This window comes from Phyllopteryx taeniolatus, chromosome 3 (genome assembly GCF_024500385.1).
Source record: "Phyllopteryx taeniolatus isolate TA_2022b chromosome 3, UOR_Ptae_1.2, whole genome shotgun sequence".
NCBI lineage: Eukaryota > Metazoa > Chordata > Actinopteri > Syngnathiformes > Syngnathidae > Phyllopteryx > Phyllopteryx taeniolatus.
The window spans coordinates 37,823-57,500 of NC_084504.1; the positions used below are offsets into that span (position 1 = coordinate 37,823).

Consider the following 19,678-nt stretch of genomic DNA (forward strand, 5'->3'; position numbering starts at 1 on the left):
AGGTTCAAACAATCATGTTTATTTTAAACAATACAAGAATGGGCGATCATTCATGTTAATGATTATTTTTAAACATTTGTTCTAAATTGCGCGGCCTGGTGGACGACTGGTTAACACGTCTGCCTCACAGTTCTGAGGACCGGGGTTCAACCCGGAACGGAAGATGAATGAATGTTCTAAATTGCCCATGGGTGTGAATGTGAGTGCAAATGGTTGTTTGTTTATATGTTTGTTTATATGTGCCCCTGCGATTGGCTGGCGACAAGTTCAGGGTGTACCCTGCCTCTCACCCGAAGATAGCTGATATAGGCTCCGGCACGACCCTAGTGAGGATAAGCGGTACAGAGAATGGATGGCTGGATGGATGAATTTGTGGCTGAGCGAAAAGTGCCGCGGACGGGGGGTTGTTGCTCCTGAGCAAACTGGCAGAGGCGCAGTCATTTGTGGATACGGACTCACGCTGACCCTGTCGAACGCAGGAGGGCCGTTGTGTGTTTTTATGTTAATTACATTTACATTAGATGATCTAATTTATTATCCAGTGAGCGAACGCTGCAAAAGAAGATGTATAGGAGCGGTGCTTAACTTAGCGTTCACCTTAGCTGTTACCCCACCGTGACAACAGTGCTTATGCATGCGGCCAAAACGCTCCAGCTCGCTCCTTTGTCAGCTTGAGCTGCTATGTAAATCCGCTGCTTCGTAGGCCGCCGGGTCTTGCCAAAAGGTGCTCTCCAAAAGGACACGAGTGTTATAGTTACGAGCTCAAAGTCATTAGATGCTTGTAATTAAAAGTAAACGTAAAAAAAAATGCTGAAGATCATATGCTAATTTACTGCGGATATATTGACTATTTTTGGTGTTGTAGGTGAGGATTTTTTGTGAAAATATCCATGACTGTCCCAAGCCAATGCAACAGCAGCTGCTGGCGACCAGCGCGCAACTGAATGACATGGCTCTTGTTATCGGCCCAGTTTTTCGGTATCGGACCGGTAACTGTGAGGCCATTTTTTTCCTCAATATCTGGGCGATAGTTATCTGTCCTATAGTTATCGTGTACCCCTAATAAATATATTTACCTAAATCATGTAATAGGTGGTGTTAAAGATGTTAGAATGTCTTAACATGACACCTGTTCCATCATGACTGTTTCCCAGTGCACATAAGAAAGCTCATTTCTAGACTTTACGCAAATCTGATCGGTGTGATCGGTATCGGCCGATAATTAGCATTTTATGCTGATCAGCTTTCATGTCATAATTCGCCGATCCGATCAATGACGTCATCGATCGGCTCCGCACAAGTCATTAAACTCCGCGTCGCCGTCGCGTATGAATCCAAAAGCTAGTTTATTTTTAGCCTTGCCACGTGTCTTGTGGCGCAGTACTGTAACTATGTGATGGCCAATAATTTTTTTTTCAATCTTGTCGGTGAAAAAACACGTCGGTGTGGGACTCTTTTGTGGTGTCTCAGACAAACAACACAAGTTATTTGTAGTGCACAACTAAAGTACGCCGTGGGGAACGTCATCTAAATGCTACAAAACAACAAATTTGATCGGGCACCTGAATAATGTACACAAGGAGGAGCATGCTGCATTCAAGCAACACAGCGCGGGGGGGAAAAAACCCAAAACAAAAACAAAGGAAAAGTAAAACGGACGCAAACTCTAGACAACACCCGCCCATATAACTGGGATAGTGAGAAAGTTAGAGTAAGCATGTCATTAACAGTATTTGTTAAAGTAATTTAATTACAGTAAGTTAGCACCCATTATTAGTCATGTTGTAATGCTGATTTGACCTGAACCTATGTCAGTGGCCAATCCTGGAATGCCCCCTAGAGGTCATTGATGTTTTAACTTTTGTCTAAAATGCTAGCGAATATATTTGAAGATACAGTACTCAGTATGCAGTAAACAAGTATGTACAATAAATGAACAAGTCATACAGTACACAAATATATACAACAAATGAACAAGTCATGTAAATAGACACATTGCTCCATCTTGTGATCGGTTATTGTTTTTTAAAACTTGCTGATCGGGCCCAAAAATCCTGATCGTGTAAAGCCTATTCATTTCATCAAGGCATGGCTGTGAGTTGCAACAGAAATTGACTGGCCAACACAGTGCCCTAACCTCAAATTCATCAAACACCTTTGGAATGAACTAGAATTCTGTCTGTGTCCACTGGAATGCGCGAGAATACACAAGAGGGGGAATGATACAAAAAAATAACAACCAAAACACATACCAGGTTTTCCTCGATTAAAGAATTACAGATCAGTTATTAGTTATTAGATATGTGGATATCGCTAAGGAAGAAAACAACAGGATGATCAACAGCTCGCCTCAATCCTTTTATCAAAATGACCCAGTTAATGTGAGGTCTGCAGTGTTTGGCTACAGAAAAATGTGAATTTGCACATTGTGTTCTTGTTTGAATGCACTGTACTGTATCCCAGAGGAGAGGTCAGGATCAGTCTTTAGGTAGAACGGTAAAATCTTAGTTAATCCACAGCACTGTGAACACTGAGCCCAAGTGAGGCCTTAGTAGTCCATCTGCTCATGCATAATAGCAGCAAGCCATATGGCTGCTAAAACTCCCCCTCACCAGCCCACTATAACCATTACCATGGACCCCTTTCTTCAAGCAACACAAGTGACTAAAAGCCTGGCCGCTGAGAGGTAAAAAGCAATCCTCCTGAACAAGATGAACTTATACTAAACTTTCCAGTCTCATATAAAGCAAAGTGACGGTTTCATTATCTGTGAGAGTGATTTGACAAGACTGCTCTATCCAATCAGGTTCCTGCTTCCTAAGTGAATGTTGCACTTTTGTAGCGGCTCGGCGGTAAACATCTACTTAAGTGAAAGAAGGAAGGTGTGTCTTTGTGTTGCGTGCATGTGTGGCTCAGTCATGACAAAAACAAAGCAGATACACATATTTCTCTGGAACTGAGGTGTTTAGGCAAAAAGCCAAAATGTACGCAGTAATTATTCTATTGCTCAGACTACAGTGCTAAAACATTATTGTCCATCGACAAAAGGGGCTGGGTACTGATCAGCATAGCCAGCTGCTCTTCTTTTTAAAAGCACAGTTGTCCCCATCAGGACCTCATCTCATAAGACCATTTCACCTGTAAAAACTTAAAGCCTCACACAAATGATGCAAACATGCCAAATAATCCCAAATTAAGTCTATGGTTGCAATGAAGAAACTAGAAAACATGCAAAGCGTGCAGTCAGCAGTGTCTTGTTCTGACAAAGACAATATTAGAAAGACTGTAGATAGGTTGAAAATTTTAATAAAGGATACTACTAATACTAATTTGCCCTTAAATATCTCAGCTGTCATTTGTGTGATACCAATCATGATCCCCTTTCACAGGCTGAGGTAAAACAACATCTACAGATCCAGACACAACAGTGTTGAAAGAAAATTTCTGTCACCTTGGACGCTTCCGATCCTTTGGTCAGGGATAATTTATATTTACGTGTACAGTTAACCCCTCCAGTGGGTGAACAACAAAATTTGCGAAGAGTCGACACCTCCCATTAAAAACGCTTAAAATTGCCTTTATTGTTTCAACCCTAAACACACCTAAAACTATGATCCTGAAACATTTTACTAACATTTCAAACTCATCTTAAAATTTTACCCTTAAAATAAATGGTTCAACGCTAAGTACACTACAACAATTCTCACACTGAGGCCTACTGTACGTATAGGTGTAACTTTATTAAAAGATTACTGAACAAATTCACAGCACTCATCTCACACAATGGTAACAGTACACTGCTAACGTCTACAGTCTTGTTTATCATGGCGTTGTTCTTTTTTTTAATTTTTTTTTTATTTTTTTAAATGTACCGCACCGTAGTCTCGTTCATGCCATCCTGAAGTGGGCGACCAACATCAACTCCGTCCTCAAAAAGGCCCAGCAGAGGATGTACTTCCTGCGGCTTCTGAGAAAGCACGGCCTGCCACCGGAGCTGTTGAGGCAGTTCTACACAGCAGTCATTGAATCAGTACTGTGTTCTTCCATCACAGTCTGGTTTGGTGCTGCTACAAAAAAGGACAAACTCCGACTGCAACGGACAATCAAAACTGCTGAAAGGATTGTCGGTACCCCCCCTACCCACCCTTGAGGACTTGCACGCTGCCAGAACTAAGACAAGGGCATGCAAAATCCTCTCGGACCCTCCCCACCCCGGTCACCAGCTCTTCCAGCTCCTTCCCTCAGGTAGGCGCTACCGATCAATGCAAACTAGAACTAGTAGACATTCCAACAGCTTCTTCCCTCTTGCAATCAACTTCTTAAACAGCTAACTTATAATTCCATTACAACAAGCTGGCAATTTTTTGACTTGAGTTCGTTGTCACATTTCTGTGGGGCCAATTATGTATTACTCGTGCACTCACTGTAGTTGTCTCGCCGTGCTGCACTATTTGCATATACTGGCCACTCATGCCAGAGTAGCATCTGCTCCATTTGCACACTGATTGAGGAGTATCTGTAACATTTGCACAACCATTATCGCACTACTCGTCACTTTAAACCGCATACACTCCTTGAAGTCTCAGCGCCCTTTGCACAATGGTCATTGCACCGGACTATTGCAATATTAGTCATTCGAACTGCTCTAAGTGCTAGAGGACTCTGCATCTTTTTGCACAATTGTTTTTTGTCAATGTCTTTATGTCTCCAAAGTGTTCTGTAAATTGACTGTCTGTTGTACTAGAGCGGCTCCAACTACCGGAGACAAATTCCTTGTGTGTTTTGGACATACTTGGCAAATAAAGATGATTCTGATTCTGATTCTGATATTGGCGGGATACTGCAGCGTAACCTTTTCCTCCTTTGAGCACATCCAGGACTGGTTGACCTTTTCTGGAGCATAACAACCTGGCGTTTAGGCGCTTTGCTAGGAGTCTTAGCAGGAGAAAGATGCCTTAGAACAAACAAGGCGTTTGGGAGGATAGCCAATTAAGAGTCATCAATAAACATAAGATGCATGTTTCTGATGTTTTTGAATGTGTACGTGTGTGTGTGTCTGTGTGTGTGTGTTTGTGCCCAAGTAGGCACAGGGAAAATATCCAAACTCCACATATGAAGGCTGCAGCCAAGTTTGAAATCCGAACCTAAGCAATGTGAGGTTGACGTGATAACCAATAAGTCACTGCTCTGGCATATCTTCTTTTCCTTTCGGCTTGTCCCTTTAGGGGTTGCCACAGCACGTCATCCTTTTCCATGTAAGCCTATCTCCTGCATCCTGCTCTCGAACACCAAGTGCCCTCATGTCTTCCCTCACGACATCCATCAACCTTCTCTTTGGTCTTCCTCAAGCTCTCTTGCCTGGCAGCTCCATCCTCATCATCCTTCTACCAATATACTCACTATTTCTCCTCTGGACGTGTCCAAACAAACCACCAAGTCTGCGCTCTCTAACTTTGTCACCAAAACATCGAACCTTGGCTGTCCCTCTGATGAGCTCATTTCTAATTTTATCCAACCTGGTCACTCCGAGAGCGAACCTCAACATCTTCATTTCCACCACCTCCAGTTCTGCTTCCTGTTGTCTCTTCAGTGCCAATGTCTCTAATCTGTACATCATGGCTGGCCTCACCACTGTTTTATAAACTTTGCCCTTCATCCTAGCAGAGACTCCTCTGTCACATAACACACCTGACACCTTCCTCCACCCGTTCCAACCTGCTTGGACCCATTTCTTCCCTTCCTGACCATACTCACCATTGCTCTGGACGGTTGACCCCAAGTATCTCAAGTCCTCAACCCTTGCTATCTCTTCTCCCTGTAGTCTCACTCTTCCCCCACGACCCCTTTCATTCATGCACATATATTCTGTCTTACTTGGGCTAATCTTCATTCCTCTGCTTTCCATTGCATGCCTCCATCTTTCTAACTGTTCCTCCACCTGCTCCCTGCTTTCACTGCAGATCACAATGTCATCTGCAAACATCATGGTCCACGGGGATTCCAGTCTAACCTCATATGTCAGCCTATCCATCACCACTGCAAACAGGAAGGGGCTCAGGGCTGATCCCTGAAGCAGTCCCACCTCCACCTTAAATTCTGTCCGGAGTCCACTACTCTTTCCCATAACTTCATCGAAGTCTGCTCTCTCTAACTTTGTCTCCAAAACATCGAACCTTAGCTGTCCCTCTGATGAGGTCATTTCTAATTTTATCCAACCTGGTCACTCCGAGAGCGAACCTCAACATTTTCATTTCCGCCACCTCCAACTCTGCTTCCTGCTGTCTCTTCAGTGCCAATGTCTCTAATCTGTACATCATGGCTGGCATCACCACGTTTTATAAACTTTGCCCTTCATCCGAGCAGAGACTCTTCTGTCACATAACACACCTGACACCTTCCTTCACCCGTTCCAACCTGCTTGGACCCGTTTCTTCACTTCCTGACCACACACACCACTGCTCTGGACGGTTGACCCCAAGTATTTAAAGTCCTCCACCCTTGCCATCTCTTCTCCCTGTAGTCTCACTCTTCCCCCACCACCCCTCTCATTCATGCACATATATTCTGTCTTACTTCAACTAATCTTCATTCCTCTGCTTTCCAGTGGATGCCTCCATCTTTCCAACTGTTCCTCCACCTGCTCCCTGCTGTCACTGCAGATCACAATGTCATCTGCAAACATCATGGTCCACGGGGATTCCAGTTTAACCTCATCTGTCAGCCTATCCATCACCACTGGAAACAGGTTGGGGCTCAGGGCTGATCCCCGATGCAGTCCCACCTCCACCTTAAATTCGTCTGTCACACCTACAGCACACCTCACCACTGTTCTGCTGCCCTCGTACATGTCCTGTATTATTCTAACATACTTCTCTGCCACTCCAGACTTCCGCATGCAGTACCACAGTTCCTCTATGGGTACTCTGTCATAGGCTTTCTCTAGATCTACAAAGACACAATGTAGCTCCTTCTGACCTGTACTTTTCCATCAACATCCTCAAGGCAAATAATGCATCTGTGGTACTCTTTCAAGGCATGAAACCATACTGTTGCTCGCAAATACTCACTTCTGTCCTTAGTCTAGCCTCCACTACTCTTTCCCATAACTTTATTGTGTGGCTCATCAACTTTATTCCTCTATAGTTCCCACAGCTCTGCACATCACCATTGTTCTTAAAAATGGGCACCAGCACACTTTTCCTCCATTCTTTAGGCATCTTCTCACGCGCTAGAATTCTATTGAACAAGCTGGTCAAAAACTCCACAGCCACCTCTCCCAGATGCTTCCATACCTCCACAGGAATATTATCAGGACCAACTGCATTTCCATTTTTCATCCTCTTTAATGCCTTTCTAACTTCCCTCTGACTAATCATTGCCACTTCCTGCTCCACCACACTTGCCACTTCAACTCTCCCTTCTCTCTCATTCATCAACTCCTCAAAGTATTCTTTCCATCGAGCTAGCACTCTACTGGGACCAGTCAACATATTTCCATCTCAATCCTTAATCACCCTAACCTGCTGCACATCCTTCCCATCTCTATCCCTCTGTCTGGCCAACCTATATAGATCATTTTCTCCTTCTTTAGTGTCCAACCTGGCATACATGTCATCATATGCCTCGTTTGGCCTTTGCCACCTCTACCTTTGCCCTATGTCGCATCTCATTGTATTCCTTTTGCCTCTTCTCGGTCCTCTCAGTGTCTCACTTCTTCTTAGCTAACCCTTTTCCTTGTATGATTTCCTGGACTGTGAGGTTCCACCACCAAGTCTCCTTCTCTCCTTTCCTGCCAGAAGATACACCAAGTACTCTCCTGCCTGCCTCTCTGATCACCTTGACTGCAGTGGTCCAGTCTTCTGGAAGTTCCTCCTGTCCACCGAGAGCCTGTCTCACCTCTTCCCGAAAAGCTGCACAACACTCGTCCTGTCTCAGTTCCACCACATGGTTCTCTGCTCTGCCTTTGTCTTCCTAATCTTCCTCCCCACCACCAGAGTCATCTTACACACCACCATCCTATGCTGTCTCGCCACACTCTCCCCTACCACGACCTTACAGTCGGTAACCTCCTTCAGATTACATCGTCTGCACAAAATGTAATCCATCCTCGTGCTTCTACCTCCGCTCTTGTAGGTCACCCTATGTTCTTGCCTCTTCTGGAAAAAAGTGTTCACTACAACCATTTGCATCCTTTTTTCAAGTTATACCACCATCTGTCCCTCCAAGTATTTACCCATCACTTCTTCATCATACCTATTTCCTTCACCAACATGTCCATTACAATCTGCACCAATCACGACTCTCTCTCTGCCTGGGATGCTCAGAACTACTTCATCTAGCTCCTTCTAGAATTTCTCTTTCACCTCTAGGTCACGTCCTACCTGTGGGGCATACCCACTAATCACACATAACACCCTCAATTTATAGGTTTCAGCCTCATCACTCGATCTGATACTCTTTTCACCTCCAAGACATTCTTAGCCAACTCTTCTTTTAATATAACCCCAACTCCATTTCTCTTCCCATCTACACCATGGTAAAATAATTTAAACCCTGCCCCTAAACTTCAAGCCTTACTGCCTTTCCACCTGGTCTCCTGGACACACAATATATCAACCTTTCTCCTAATCATCATGTGAAACAACGCCCGAGATTTTCCTGTCATAGTCCCAACATAGGGCTGCATATAAAAATAATAATAATTTCAAATCAGTTACATTTCAACACGAGATTTGTAATCTGTCATTTATTGGCCAAAAGAATTCTCACCTCAGCTCCTAAAAGCTCTATTGCATTTGTACGTAAAGTGAAAATGTGTTTGTGTGGATTGAGGGTAAACTATTTGTCACCAGTCAATCGATTTGACAGAGATATGATTATTTAATGCCTATAATGTATAGCAGCTATTTAATGCAGCCCTATAGGGGGCACAAGCCAGTGCAAACTATAGGCCAGTCCCAAGACCGGATAAATGCAGAGGGTTGCGTCAAGAAGGGCATCCGGCTTAAAACTTTGCCAAACTAATATGACCGTTCATCCAAAGAATTCCATACCGGATCGGTCGTGGCCCGGGTTAACAACGTCCGCCACCGGTGCGTCAACCTGCAGGGCGCCGTTGGAAATTCAGCTACTGTGGGTCGAAGAAGAAGAAGAGGTGGAAACCGGGTTCTTCGGCAGAAAGAGAAGAGGAACGCGTAGAGCCTAGAACTGAATGTGGGGACTTTGAATGTTGGGACTATGCCAGGAAAATCTCAGGAGTTGGTTGACATGATGATTAGGAGAAAGGTTGATATATTGTGTGTCTAGGAGACCAGGTGGAAAGGCAGTAAGGCTAGAAGTTTAGGGGCAGGGTTGACATTATTTTACCATGGTGTAGATGGGAAGAGAAATGGAGTCGGGGTTATTTTAAAAGAAGAGTTGGGTAAAAATGACTTGGAGGTGAAAAGAGTATCAGATCGAGTGATGAGGCTGAAACTTGAAATTGAGGGTGTTGTGTATAATGTGATTAGTCGCTATGCCCCACAGGTAGAATGTGACCTAGAGGTAAAAGAGAAATTCTGGAAGGAGCTAGACGAAGTAGTTCTGAGCATCCCAGGCAGAGAGAGAGTCGTGATTGGTGCAGATTGTAATAGACATGTTGGTGAAGGAAATAGGGGCGATGAAGAAGTGAAGGGTAAGTGCGGGATCCAGGAAAGGAACTTGGAGGGACAGATGCTGGTAGACTTTGCAAAAAGGATGCAAATGGCTGTAGTGAACACTTTTTTCCAGAAGAGGCACGAACATAGGGTGACCTACAAGAGCGGAGGTAGAAGCACAAAGGTGGATTACATCTTGTGCAGGCGATTTAATCTGAAGGAGGGTACCGACTGTAAGGTCGTGGTAGGGGAGAGTGTGGCTAGACAGCATAGGATGGTGGTGTGTAAGATGACTCTGGTGGTGGGGAGGAAGATTAGGAAGACAAAGGTAGAGCAGAGAACCATGTGGTGGAAGCTGAGACAGGACAGGTGTTGTGCAGCTTTTCGGGAAGAGGTGAGACAGGCTCTCGGTGGACAGGAGGCGCTTCTAGAAGACTGGACCACTGCAGCCAAGGTGATCAGAGAGGCAGGCAGGAGAGTACCTGGTGTATCTTCTGGCAGGAAAGGCGAGAAGGAGACTTGGTGGTGGAACCTCACCGTACAGGAAATCATACAAGAAAAAAGGTTAGCTAAGAAGAAGTGGGACACTGAGAGGACCGAGGAGAGGTGAAAGGAATACATTGAGGTGCGACACAGGGCAAAGGTAGAGGTGGCAAAGGCCAAACAAGAGACATATGATGACATGTATGCCAGGTTGGACACTTAAGAAGGAGAAAAGGATTTATACAGGCTGGCCAGACAGAGGGACAGAGATGGGAAGGATGTGCAGCAGGTTAGGGTGATTAAGGATAGAGATGGAAATATGTTGACTGGTGCCAGCAGTGTGCTAGCGAGATGGAAAGAATACTTCGAGGAGTTGATGAATGAGGAAAATGAGAGAGAAGGGAGAGTAGAAGAGGCAAGTGTGGTGGACCAGGAAGTGGCAATGATTAGTAAGGGGGAAGTTAGAAAGGCATTAAAGAGTATGAAAAATGGAAAGGCAGTTGGTCCTGATCACATTCCTGTAGAGGTATGGAAGCATCTAGGAGAGGTGGCTGTGGGGTTTTTGACAAGCTTGTTCAATAGAATTCTTGCGCGTGTGAAGATGCCTGAGGAATGGAGGAAAAGTGTGCTGGTGCCCATTTTTAAGAACAAGGGTGATGTGCAGAACTGTGGGAACTATAGAGGAATAAAGTTGATGAGCTACACAATGAAGTTATGGGAAAGAGTAGTGGACTCAGGACAGAATTTAAGGTGGAGGTGGGACTGCTTCAGGGATCAGCCCTGAGCCCCTTCCTGTTTGCAGTGGTGATGGATAGGCTGACATATGAGGTTAGACTGGAATCCCCGTGGACCATGATGTTTGCAGATTACATTGTGATCTGCAGTGAAAGCAGGGAGCAGGTGGAGGAACAGTTAGAAAGATGGAGGCATGCAATGGAAAGCAGAGGAATGAAGATTAGCCCAAGTAAGACAGAATATATGTGCATGAATGAAAGGGGTCATGGGGGAAGAGTGACACTACAGGGAGAAGAGATAGCAAGGGTTGAGGACTTGAGATACTTGGGGTCAACCGTCCAGAGCAATGGTGAGTATGGTCAGGAAGGGAAGAAATGGGTCCAAGCAGGTTGGAACGGGTGGAGGAAGGTGTCAGGTGTGTTATGTGACAGAGGAGTCTCTGCTAGGATGAAGGGCAAAGTTTATAAAACAGTGGTGAGGCCAGCCATGATGTACAGATTAGAGACATTGGCACTGAAGAGACAACAGGAAGCAGAACTGGAGGTGGTGGAAATGAAGATGTTGAGGTTCGCTCTCGGAGTGACCAGGTTGGATAAAATTAGAAATGAGCTCATCAGAGGGACAGCCAAGGTTCGATGTTTTGGTGACAAAGTTAGAGAGCACAGACTTGGTGGTTTGTTTGGACACGTCCAGAGGAGAAATAGTGAGTATATTGGTAGAAGGATGATGAGGATGGAGCTGCCAGGCAAGAGAGCTTGAGGAAGACCAAAGAGAAGGTTGATGGATGTCGTGAGGGAAGACATGAGGGCAGTTGGTGTTCGAGAGGAGGATGCAGGAAATCATCCTTTTCCTTACATGGAAAAGGATGACGCGCTGTGGCGACCCCTAAAGGGACAAGCCGAAAGGAAAAGAAGAATGTATAGCAGCTATTTTGAAATGTTTATTACCATACTTTTTTGTGTATAATGCACATTTCCCCCCCCAAAAAATTGGCAAAAGTCAATAGTGCGCATTATACATAGGTATACGGGGAAAATGGAAAAACCTTTCCCATTTATAAATGTATGCCGCCGTCTAGAGGTTATGAAAAAGCTGTACACTTTCATTCTAAAATGCCACCCCCACCTTGTGGTTATGGAAAAGGTGTAGCCTACACTTTCATTCCAATATGACAGGGGTACGTATGACTGCATATATGTACATTTGTGCTCATAAGTTTACATATCCTGGCAGAATTTGAAATATTGTTTTCTTTTTTGGGTTTTTTTAAATATGAGTGATGACTGAATAACAACCATAATTAATTTCTTTATGGTTATGTTTTGTTTAATGATGAAACTTTTCTGAAATGCTTGACCGTTTAATTTGAATCCCATTCAAATAAAATGTGTTTCGCCTGGCCCTTCATGTTTTCTTTAAAGAATTGTACCCATCTTACAAATTCTGCCTGGGTAATCAAACATCTGAGCACAACTGTGTGTTTTCTCATTTACAGTAGGGCTGTGAGTTTCAAAATAAGAGCAAGTAACTAAAAAAGAAAGTATTACGTGTTCAAATAAAGTGCTTCACTTCAGAATAATTATTTGAAAAAAAACCTAACAAAATACAGATCATGCTTCGTTTTGATCATATAGGTAGAAGCAAAATCATGCATTGTAAAAATGCATTACACATAGGTAGAAGGGTTTTTTCCAGAATTTTGATGTCAACTTTACGGGTGCGTATTATACACGATATAAAATATACCGTAATTTGGCATCATGTGTACGATCTCAACAAAACTCAAGGGAAAACAGTGTGAAGAACATCAACCTGTCATAACATAATCTAGGTTGATGTATCAAAAGCTAGGATGTTTTACACAAAAATTATATTCACAAAATGATGGAAACATGACAAAAGAGTTACTGCTAAGAGTCCCTGCTAAGATTAAGGAAAATAATAGAATTTCCTGTTAAAAGACAGATTGATGAACTATAAACTGTCAGCCATTACGATAACATGACATATTGCAACATCTGTTATTAGCAGACTAACCTGACTGTGGATGGCAGTAGTTGGTTTGGTTGTTACACTGGCAGGGCTGGCATCCAGTGCTGCTGAAGTGGAAGAACCCTGGGTGGCACTCGTCACACTTCGGTCCATAGACTCCTGCCTTGCATACACATATCCCTGAGCTGGAAGGGCAGTAGAGAATATAGTAATTTCAACACAATACATGGTATGAAAGTATTACATTTATGATAATACAAAACCGGCAGTTGTGAGCAACATTCCTGAATAGCTGGTTTATCGAAAAAGCAAGCAAATGGCCACAACTATACAGTAACCATTGAAGTTTACATGTGAAATTGGCAACTCTCTGTAATTAAATATGGTAATAATTATTTTTAAAAAACAACAGAGACAAAACATAATACAATCTTGATGCTTTAAAAGGTAGCAGCTGTTTTTTGGTAATTTATCCGAAACAGACATTTTTCATCAGATTAGGGTTTCCCTTATTCATATATGACATGGAAAAAAAACACTGAACAAGCAGGGACGTCAAAAACTCCAACAAGGGCTTGGCGATGGATCAAGTTCTTTCTCTCTCTCTCTCTCTCTCTCTCTCTCTCTCTCTCTCTCTCTCTCTCTCTCTCTCTCTCCTCTTATTGTTATTTAAAAAGCTGAAAACATACTAAACCTTCTCATGAGGCAGTTAATTTTTTTTAGTATTTAGACTGCTGAATGTTTTGCAAAAAAGCAAAAATTGTAACTCTGTTATGAGTGGAAAAACTAAAAACTTGGCTCATAGACAATTTTTATTTAACTTTGAATTTGATGTACAGCTACATATTTTTCAAAAAGGCAAGGAAACTGTCTTTGACCATGTGTTTTGCATTATAAAACACTGTTCCAATAGTGTTTGTTACATCTTGTTTTGACTTACATTTTCCAAGTTTAAGATTTTTAATGATAATAATAATAATAATTTTAAAAAAAAGAAATCAGGATATACTCTATATCGTGTATTGCCATTCAGCCTAAAGATATTGGGATATGACTTTTGAGCTACAGTGCCATGAAAAAGTATTGACCCCCTTCTCAAATTATTCCGAATCAGATGCCCCAGCCACCTCATCTGGCTCCTCTCAGTGTAGAGGAGCAGTGGCTCAACTCTGGGGTCCTCCCGGATGACCGAGCTTCTCACCCTATCTCTAAGGGAGACACCCTGCGGAGGAAACTAATTTCGGCCGCTTGTGTGTGTGTAGGGATAATTATTATTATTATTATTATTATTTTTTGCATAGTTTCCCCCCTTTAATGGTTAGGATCGTCAAACAAATGTAAATATCAGATAAATATAACCCAAGTGAACTTAAAATGCTGTTTTTTAATGGTGATTTCATTTATTAAGGAAAAAAACTGTTCAAAGTTACCTGGTCCTGTGTGAAAAAGTAATGGCCCTCCTTGTTAAACCATGAATTAATTGTGGCCGAGCCTGATTATACATGATGATACACTATTTATTAGACTTTACATCGATTTTATCGGGCTGATCGGTATCAGCCGATATTTAGCATTTTATGCTGATCAGCTCCACAAAAGACATTTACTCCGCGTTGCCATTGTGCACAATATATTTGAATCCAAAAGCTAGTTTATTTTTAGCCTTGTCGCGCGTCTTTTGACGTAGTATTGGAAATATCTGACGGCCAATAAGTTATTTAAAAAAAAAAAAAAAAAAAGACAATACACTGAGACAGACAACACGTAATGACTAAAAGACAAATTTGCTCTTTCACGATTGCACTATGTCAGACTACTGCAATAAAATCTTGTATTCCGATACCACCGCATCCCGCTTTTACGATCATTGGGCTTTATCTTGTCAACTCAAATGCGACCGGATACATTCGTTACGTGGCGACGACAACAAGAGTGGAGCGTGCCGACTTTGTATTATAACGACAAAATGGGGAAAAACACGTGTTGGTGGTCACCGGTGCTCAGGACAAGAGAGCACGTTCGTTTAAGGCTTTTGATGTATGTTCCCGTACTTGATTACGATAAGGCTCGGAAGCAGGGAACAAAACGTTATGTAGCCTAGCAAGCTAGTGGTACCACAAACGGTTGGACGTAAACATGCCGCCTTTCTGTCGAATCATGCTCTAAAGTTTCGGTGTGGGTGAAGTAATTTAATTAAAAATAAAGTAATTTAACTACAGTAAGTTAGCACCCATTATTTCTGTCATGTAATGTTGGTTTGACCTGACTGATTAGAATACACGATCTGACTAGAGCAGTGATTTCCAACCTTTATGGAGCCAAGGAACATATTTTACAATTGAAAAATCTCACGGAACACCAACAAACAAAAATGTCACAAAAAGTGGATACATTAATTACTGTACGTACTTCCTGCCATCTAATAGAAAACCATTTATCATTTGTTCTGTCTGTCACTATGCCTCACTGGCATGAACAAAGATACATTATTTATTGTAAATATTATTTTTTGAACAATTAAGTACACGAGTATATGCAGTAAATGAACAGGCCATTTAAATAGACACATTCCTCCATCTTGTGATCGGATATCGTTTTGTTCAACTCGCTGATCGGTGATTGGCTTTACTTTCTCAACCACATTACATAACACTGAATGGTTGCATAGTTTCAGATCTCAAGCACACATTTACGACAAACCCATAGATCTTGCAGCAAAAGCATGGTGCAAATTAGCTCCTCTCAACCAGATTATGACCTGCATCTATTCTATATGTTGAGTACAACACGGCATGTTTGTTTGTCATCACAACACAGTCCTGCTCACCATTACTGGCACCCCTTCATTTTTTTGCATAACCTGTATATCTTCATAAATAAATAGAATTGTAAAAAACATATCAGAATCTCTAAATTGGAGGTCCAAAGTAATTTAACAAAGATTTTTTTTTTCAACTTAGATTTTGTAATTTCAAAGAAAAAAAACAGAAATCAGCATGTGTGGCAATATCGACACCACTCCTTAATATCTGGTCGCACACACGTTGGCAGTTATGACAGCCTCCAAACGTTTCTTGTATCCTTCTCTAAGCTTTTTGTACTTCTCAATTGGTTTGTCCCACTCTATATTTGCGATTTGTTGAAGTTCTTGAACAACAAGTTCTTAGTTCTTTTCCCCCAATAGCACATTTCAACTCCACCCAAAGATTTTCAATTGGATTGGGAGTAGGACTCATTGCTGGCCATTTTAAAACAGACCATTTTTTCCTTTTTAACATTCCTGTGTGCTTTTGGATGTGTGCTTTTTGTTCTGTTTAGTTATCCTGGGTAAGACATTTTGCTCTAAACTCTCTTGATAATTTTCTGATTTCATGATACCTGTGATACAGTCAAGGTCAAGGTAGCAATATACAGTAGCAAGCAGCCCCACAGCCTTATGGATCCTCTACCATAAAGTTTAGTCATGAGTGTCCAGAAAAGGCCGCTCTGACAGCTACTTCTGTTTGACCCAGTTTTGTATCCGCTTTGTCCATATTTGCCTAAGACCGTCCCCCTTTCTTCTGATTAGTTGCCTCCGTGTAAAAGACCCACTTGTGAGAGCACACGTGTTTGTTATGCTGCCAGCGCTGGCTCAGGAGCGGAAAGGTAGGGGGAGATCTTCGCAAGTGACGTAGATAAGCTCGAGAAATTTGAAGGATCTGATTTCAGGACTCTTAACAGAAAAAAAGTCTGGTACTCAGGAATGTGTGGAGTATTTAAATTCATACTTCACGTTTACTGAGGCACCATAGAGTCAATATTACATCCCATATACTAGAAAAAGTTGGTTTGGTAAAATACAGGACTTAAAAGCTTCATTGCCCCGTCGTAAAAATTTGTATTTGTGTGCATTGCCAAAAAGCTCTATTTTTGCTTCATCTGGCCATAAAATGTTGCTTATCATCTGAATCCAGAAATAGCCTTAAAATCATTACAATAAAAAAAAATCCAATAGCTCTGAAAATCAAAAGCACTATAAAATTTGATTCATTTTTTTCCTCTCTTTCTTTCATTGAATCTGATCTTCTACTTCATCATCTTGTATGTTGTGGATTATAGGAGATGTGGGAGGCTCTAATTAAAATAAATTGCTAATGTCACATGAGCGTCATGCCTCCAATCAAATGCTCATTTAAAGTAATCTACAACAAGAACAAACACAATGCCAAGTCAAGCCTGATCAACCCTCCAACCCAGACAATGTACCCCCAAACATTAATTACACACAATGACTTCAAAACAATGGAAGCAAATCACAAGTGACTGGAAGCAATTTCTGTGAGCATGTGCATGGGTCTTCATACAAATGGGGCTTTGTTAAACAACCGCACTTAATGCAAATGAAGAGGCCAATGGTGATGCTTAGTGGGGCATGGGCAATGTTGAAGACAAGGCTGGGAAGAACACACATACACCAGATGTCTCGAGATTATTCTGAATAAACTGAGAAATCGAAAGTAAAATAGTATTTCTGAAGGTCATATGCATGGCAAATAAAAACATTTGTGTCATACACTGTGGGCTATGAGCTGCGTTATAGCAATAGAATAGCTGTTATAATAGTTTGCCAAAGTAAATGACACTTGGAATGCATCTTTAAAATCGCCTTGTCGTCACCGAATGGTCAAGTGGTGTCGTGGTTGGCAGAAAGATTGTTCAATTCAACGGCCGACTGAGAGACACTTATTTTTGTTAATTAATAAATTGTAGTGTTGTGTTGCGTGATGGTCTATACATACAGATTTGACACGAATAATTGTAAGAGGCAGCACAGTGAACAACTGGTTAGGACATCTGCCTCACAGTTCTGAGGACCTGGGTTCAAATCCGTGGCGTTTGCATGTTTTTCCCGTGCCTCCGTGGGTTTTCTCCGAGTATTCCGGTTTCCTTCCACATGTAAAAATCATCCATCCATCTTCTACCGCTGATCCGAGGTCGGGTCGCGGGGGCAGCAGTGTTAGCAGGGACGCCCAGACTTCCCTTTCCCTAGCCACTTCATCCATCTCTTCCGGGGGATCCCGAGGCGTTCCCAGGCCAGCCGAAGGATGTAGTCTCTCCAGCGTGTCCTAGGTCGCCCCCGGGGTCTCCTCCCGGTGTGACGTGCCCGGAACACCTCACCAGGGAGGCGTCCGGGAGGCATCCGAATCAGATGCCCCAGCCACCTCATCTGGCTCCTCTCGATGTGAAGGAGCAACGACTCTACTCTGAGATCCTCCCGGATGACCGAGCTTCTCACCCTCTCTCTAAGGGAGAGCCCGGACACCCTGTGGGGAAAACTCATTTCGGCCACTTGTATCTGGGAGCTCGTGACCATAGGTGAGGGTAGGAACGTAGATCGACCGGTAAATCGAGAGCTTCGCCTTTCGGCTTATCTCCTTCTTCACCACAACGGACCGATACAAAGTCCGCATCACTGCAGACGCTGCACCGATTCGCCTGTCGATCTCCCGTTCCATTCTTCCCTCACTTGTGAACAATACCCCAAGATACTTGAACTCCTCCACTTGGGGCAGGATCTCATCCCCGACCTGGAGAGGGCACGCCACCCTTTTCCGACTGAGGACCATGGTCTCAGATTTGGAGGTGCTGATTCTCATCCCAGCCGCTTCACACTCAGCTGTGAACTGCTCCAATGAGAGTTGGAGGTCACGGCTTGATGAAGCCAACAGAACCACATCATCTGCAAAAAGCAGATGCAATACTGAGGCCTCCAAACCGGACCACCTCTATGCCTCGGCTGCGCCTAGAAATTCTGTCCATAAAAGTTATGAACAGAATCGGTGCCAAAGGGCAGCCTTGGCGGAGTCCAACCCTCACCGGAAACGAGTCTGACTTACTGCCGGATATGCGGACCAAACTCTGACTCCGGTTGTACAGGGACCGAACAGCCCGTATCAGGGGGTTCGGTACCCCATACTCCCGAAGCACCCCCCACAGGACCACCCGAGGGACACGGTCGAACGCCTTCTCCAAGTCCACAAAACACATGTAGACTGGTTGGGCGAACTCCCATGCACCCTCGAGGACACTGCCAAGGGTGTAGAGGTGGTCCACTGTTCCACGGCCAGGACGAAAACCACACTGCTCCTCCTGAATCTGGGATTCAACTTCCCGACGGAACCTCCTCTCCAGCACCCCTGAATAGACCTTACCAGGGAGGCTGAGGAATGTGATCCCCCTGTAGTTGGAACACACTCTCCGGTCCCCCTTCTTAAAAAGGGGGACCACCACCCCAGTCTGCCAATCCAGAGGCACTGTCCCCGATGTCCACACAATGTTGCAGAGGCGTGTAAATCAGGACAGCCCTACAACATCCTGAGCCTTGAGGAACTCCGGGCGAATCTCTTCCACCCCTGGAGCCTTGCCACCGAGGAGCTTTTTAACCACCTCGGTGACCTCAACCCCAGAGATAGGAGAGCCCGCCTCAGAGAACCCAGACTCTGCTCCCTCATGGGAAGGTGTGTCGGTGGAATTGAGGAGGTCTTCGAAGTATTCTCCCCACTGCCTCACAACATCCCGAGTCGAGGTCAGCAGCACCCCATCCCCATGTCAAAAACATGCATATGTGCCCTGCAATTGACTGGCGACCAGTTCAGGGTGTACCCCGCCTCTCACCCAGAGATAGCGGAGATACGCGCCAGCATCCCCCCAACCCTAGTGAGGAAAAGCAGTACAGAAAATGGATCGATGGATAATTCTAACAGCTTTTGCGGCATCCCAAAGAAACCTGTCGCTCATTTAAAGCTTATGGCCAGCCATTACATGGCACAAGTGGAACCACGACTTACCAACAA

At 43.5% G+C, this 19,678-nt stretch overlaps 1 protein-coding gene across 2 annotated transcripts in view; it reads right to left on the bottom strand.

The window, feature by feature from the left end:
- Positions 1–19,678, bottom strand: part of si:ch211-158d24.2 (multiple epidermal growth factor-like domains protein 9) — a 395,895-nt gene that overhangs the window by 37,816 nt on the left and 338,401 nt on the right. For both annotated transcript variants that reach the window (XR_009787558.1, XM_061766332.1), the window contains exon 3: positions 12,891–13,030. Coding sequence is in view for 1 of the 2 variants with exons in the window: in XM_061766332.1 (XP_061622316.1) it covers positions 12,891–13,030 (140 nt within the window). In the remaining variant the exon portion in view is untranslated. The remainder of the gene's footprint in view (positions 1–12,890; positions 13,031–19,678) is intronic.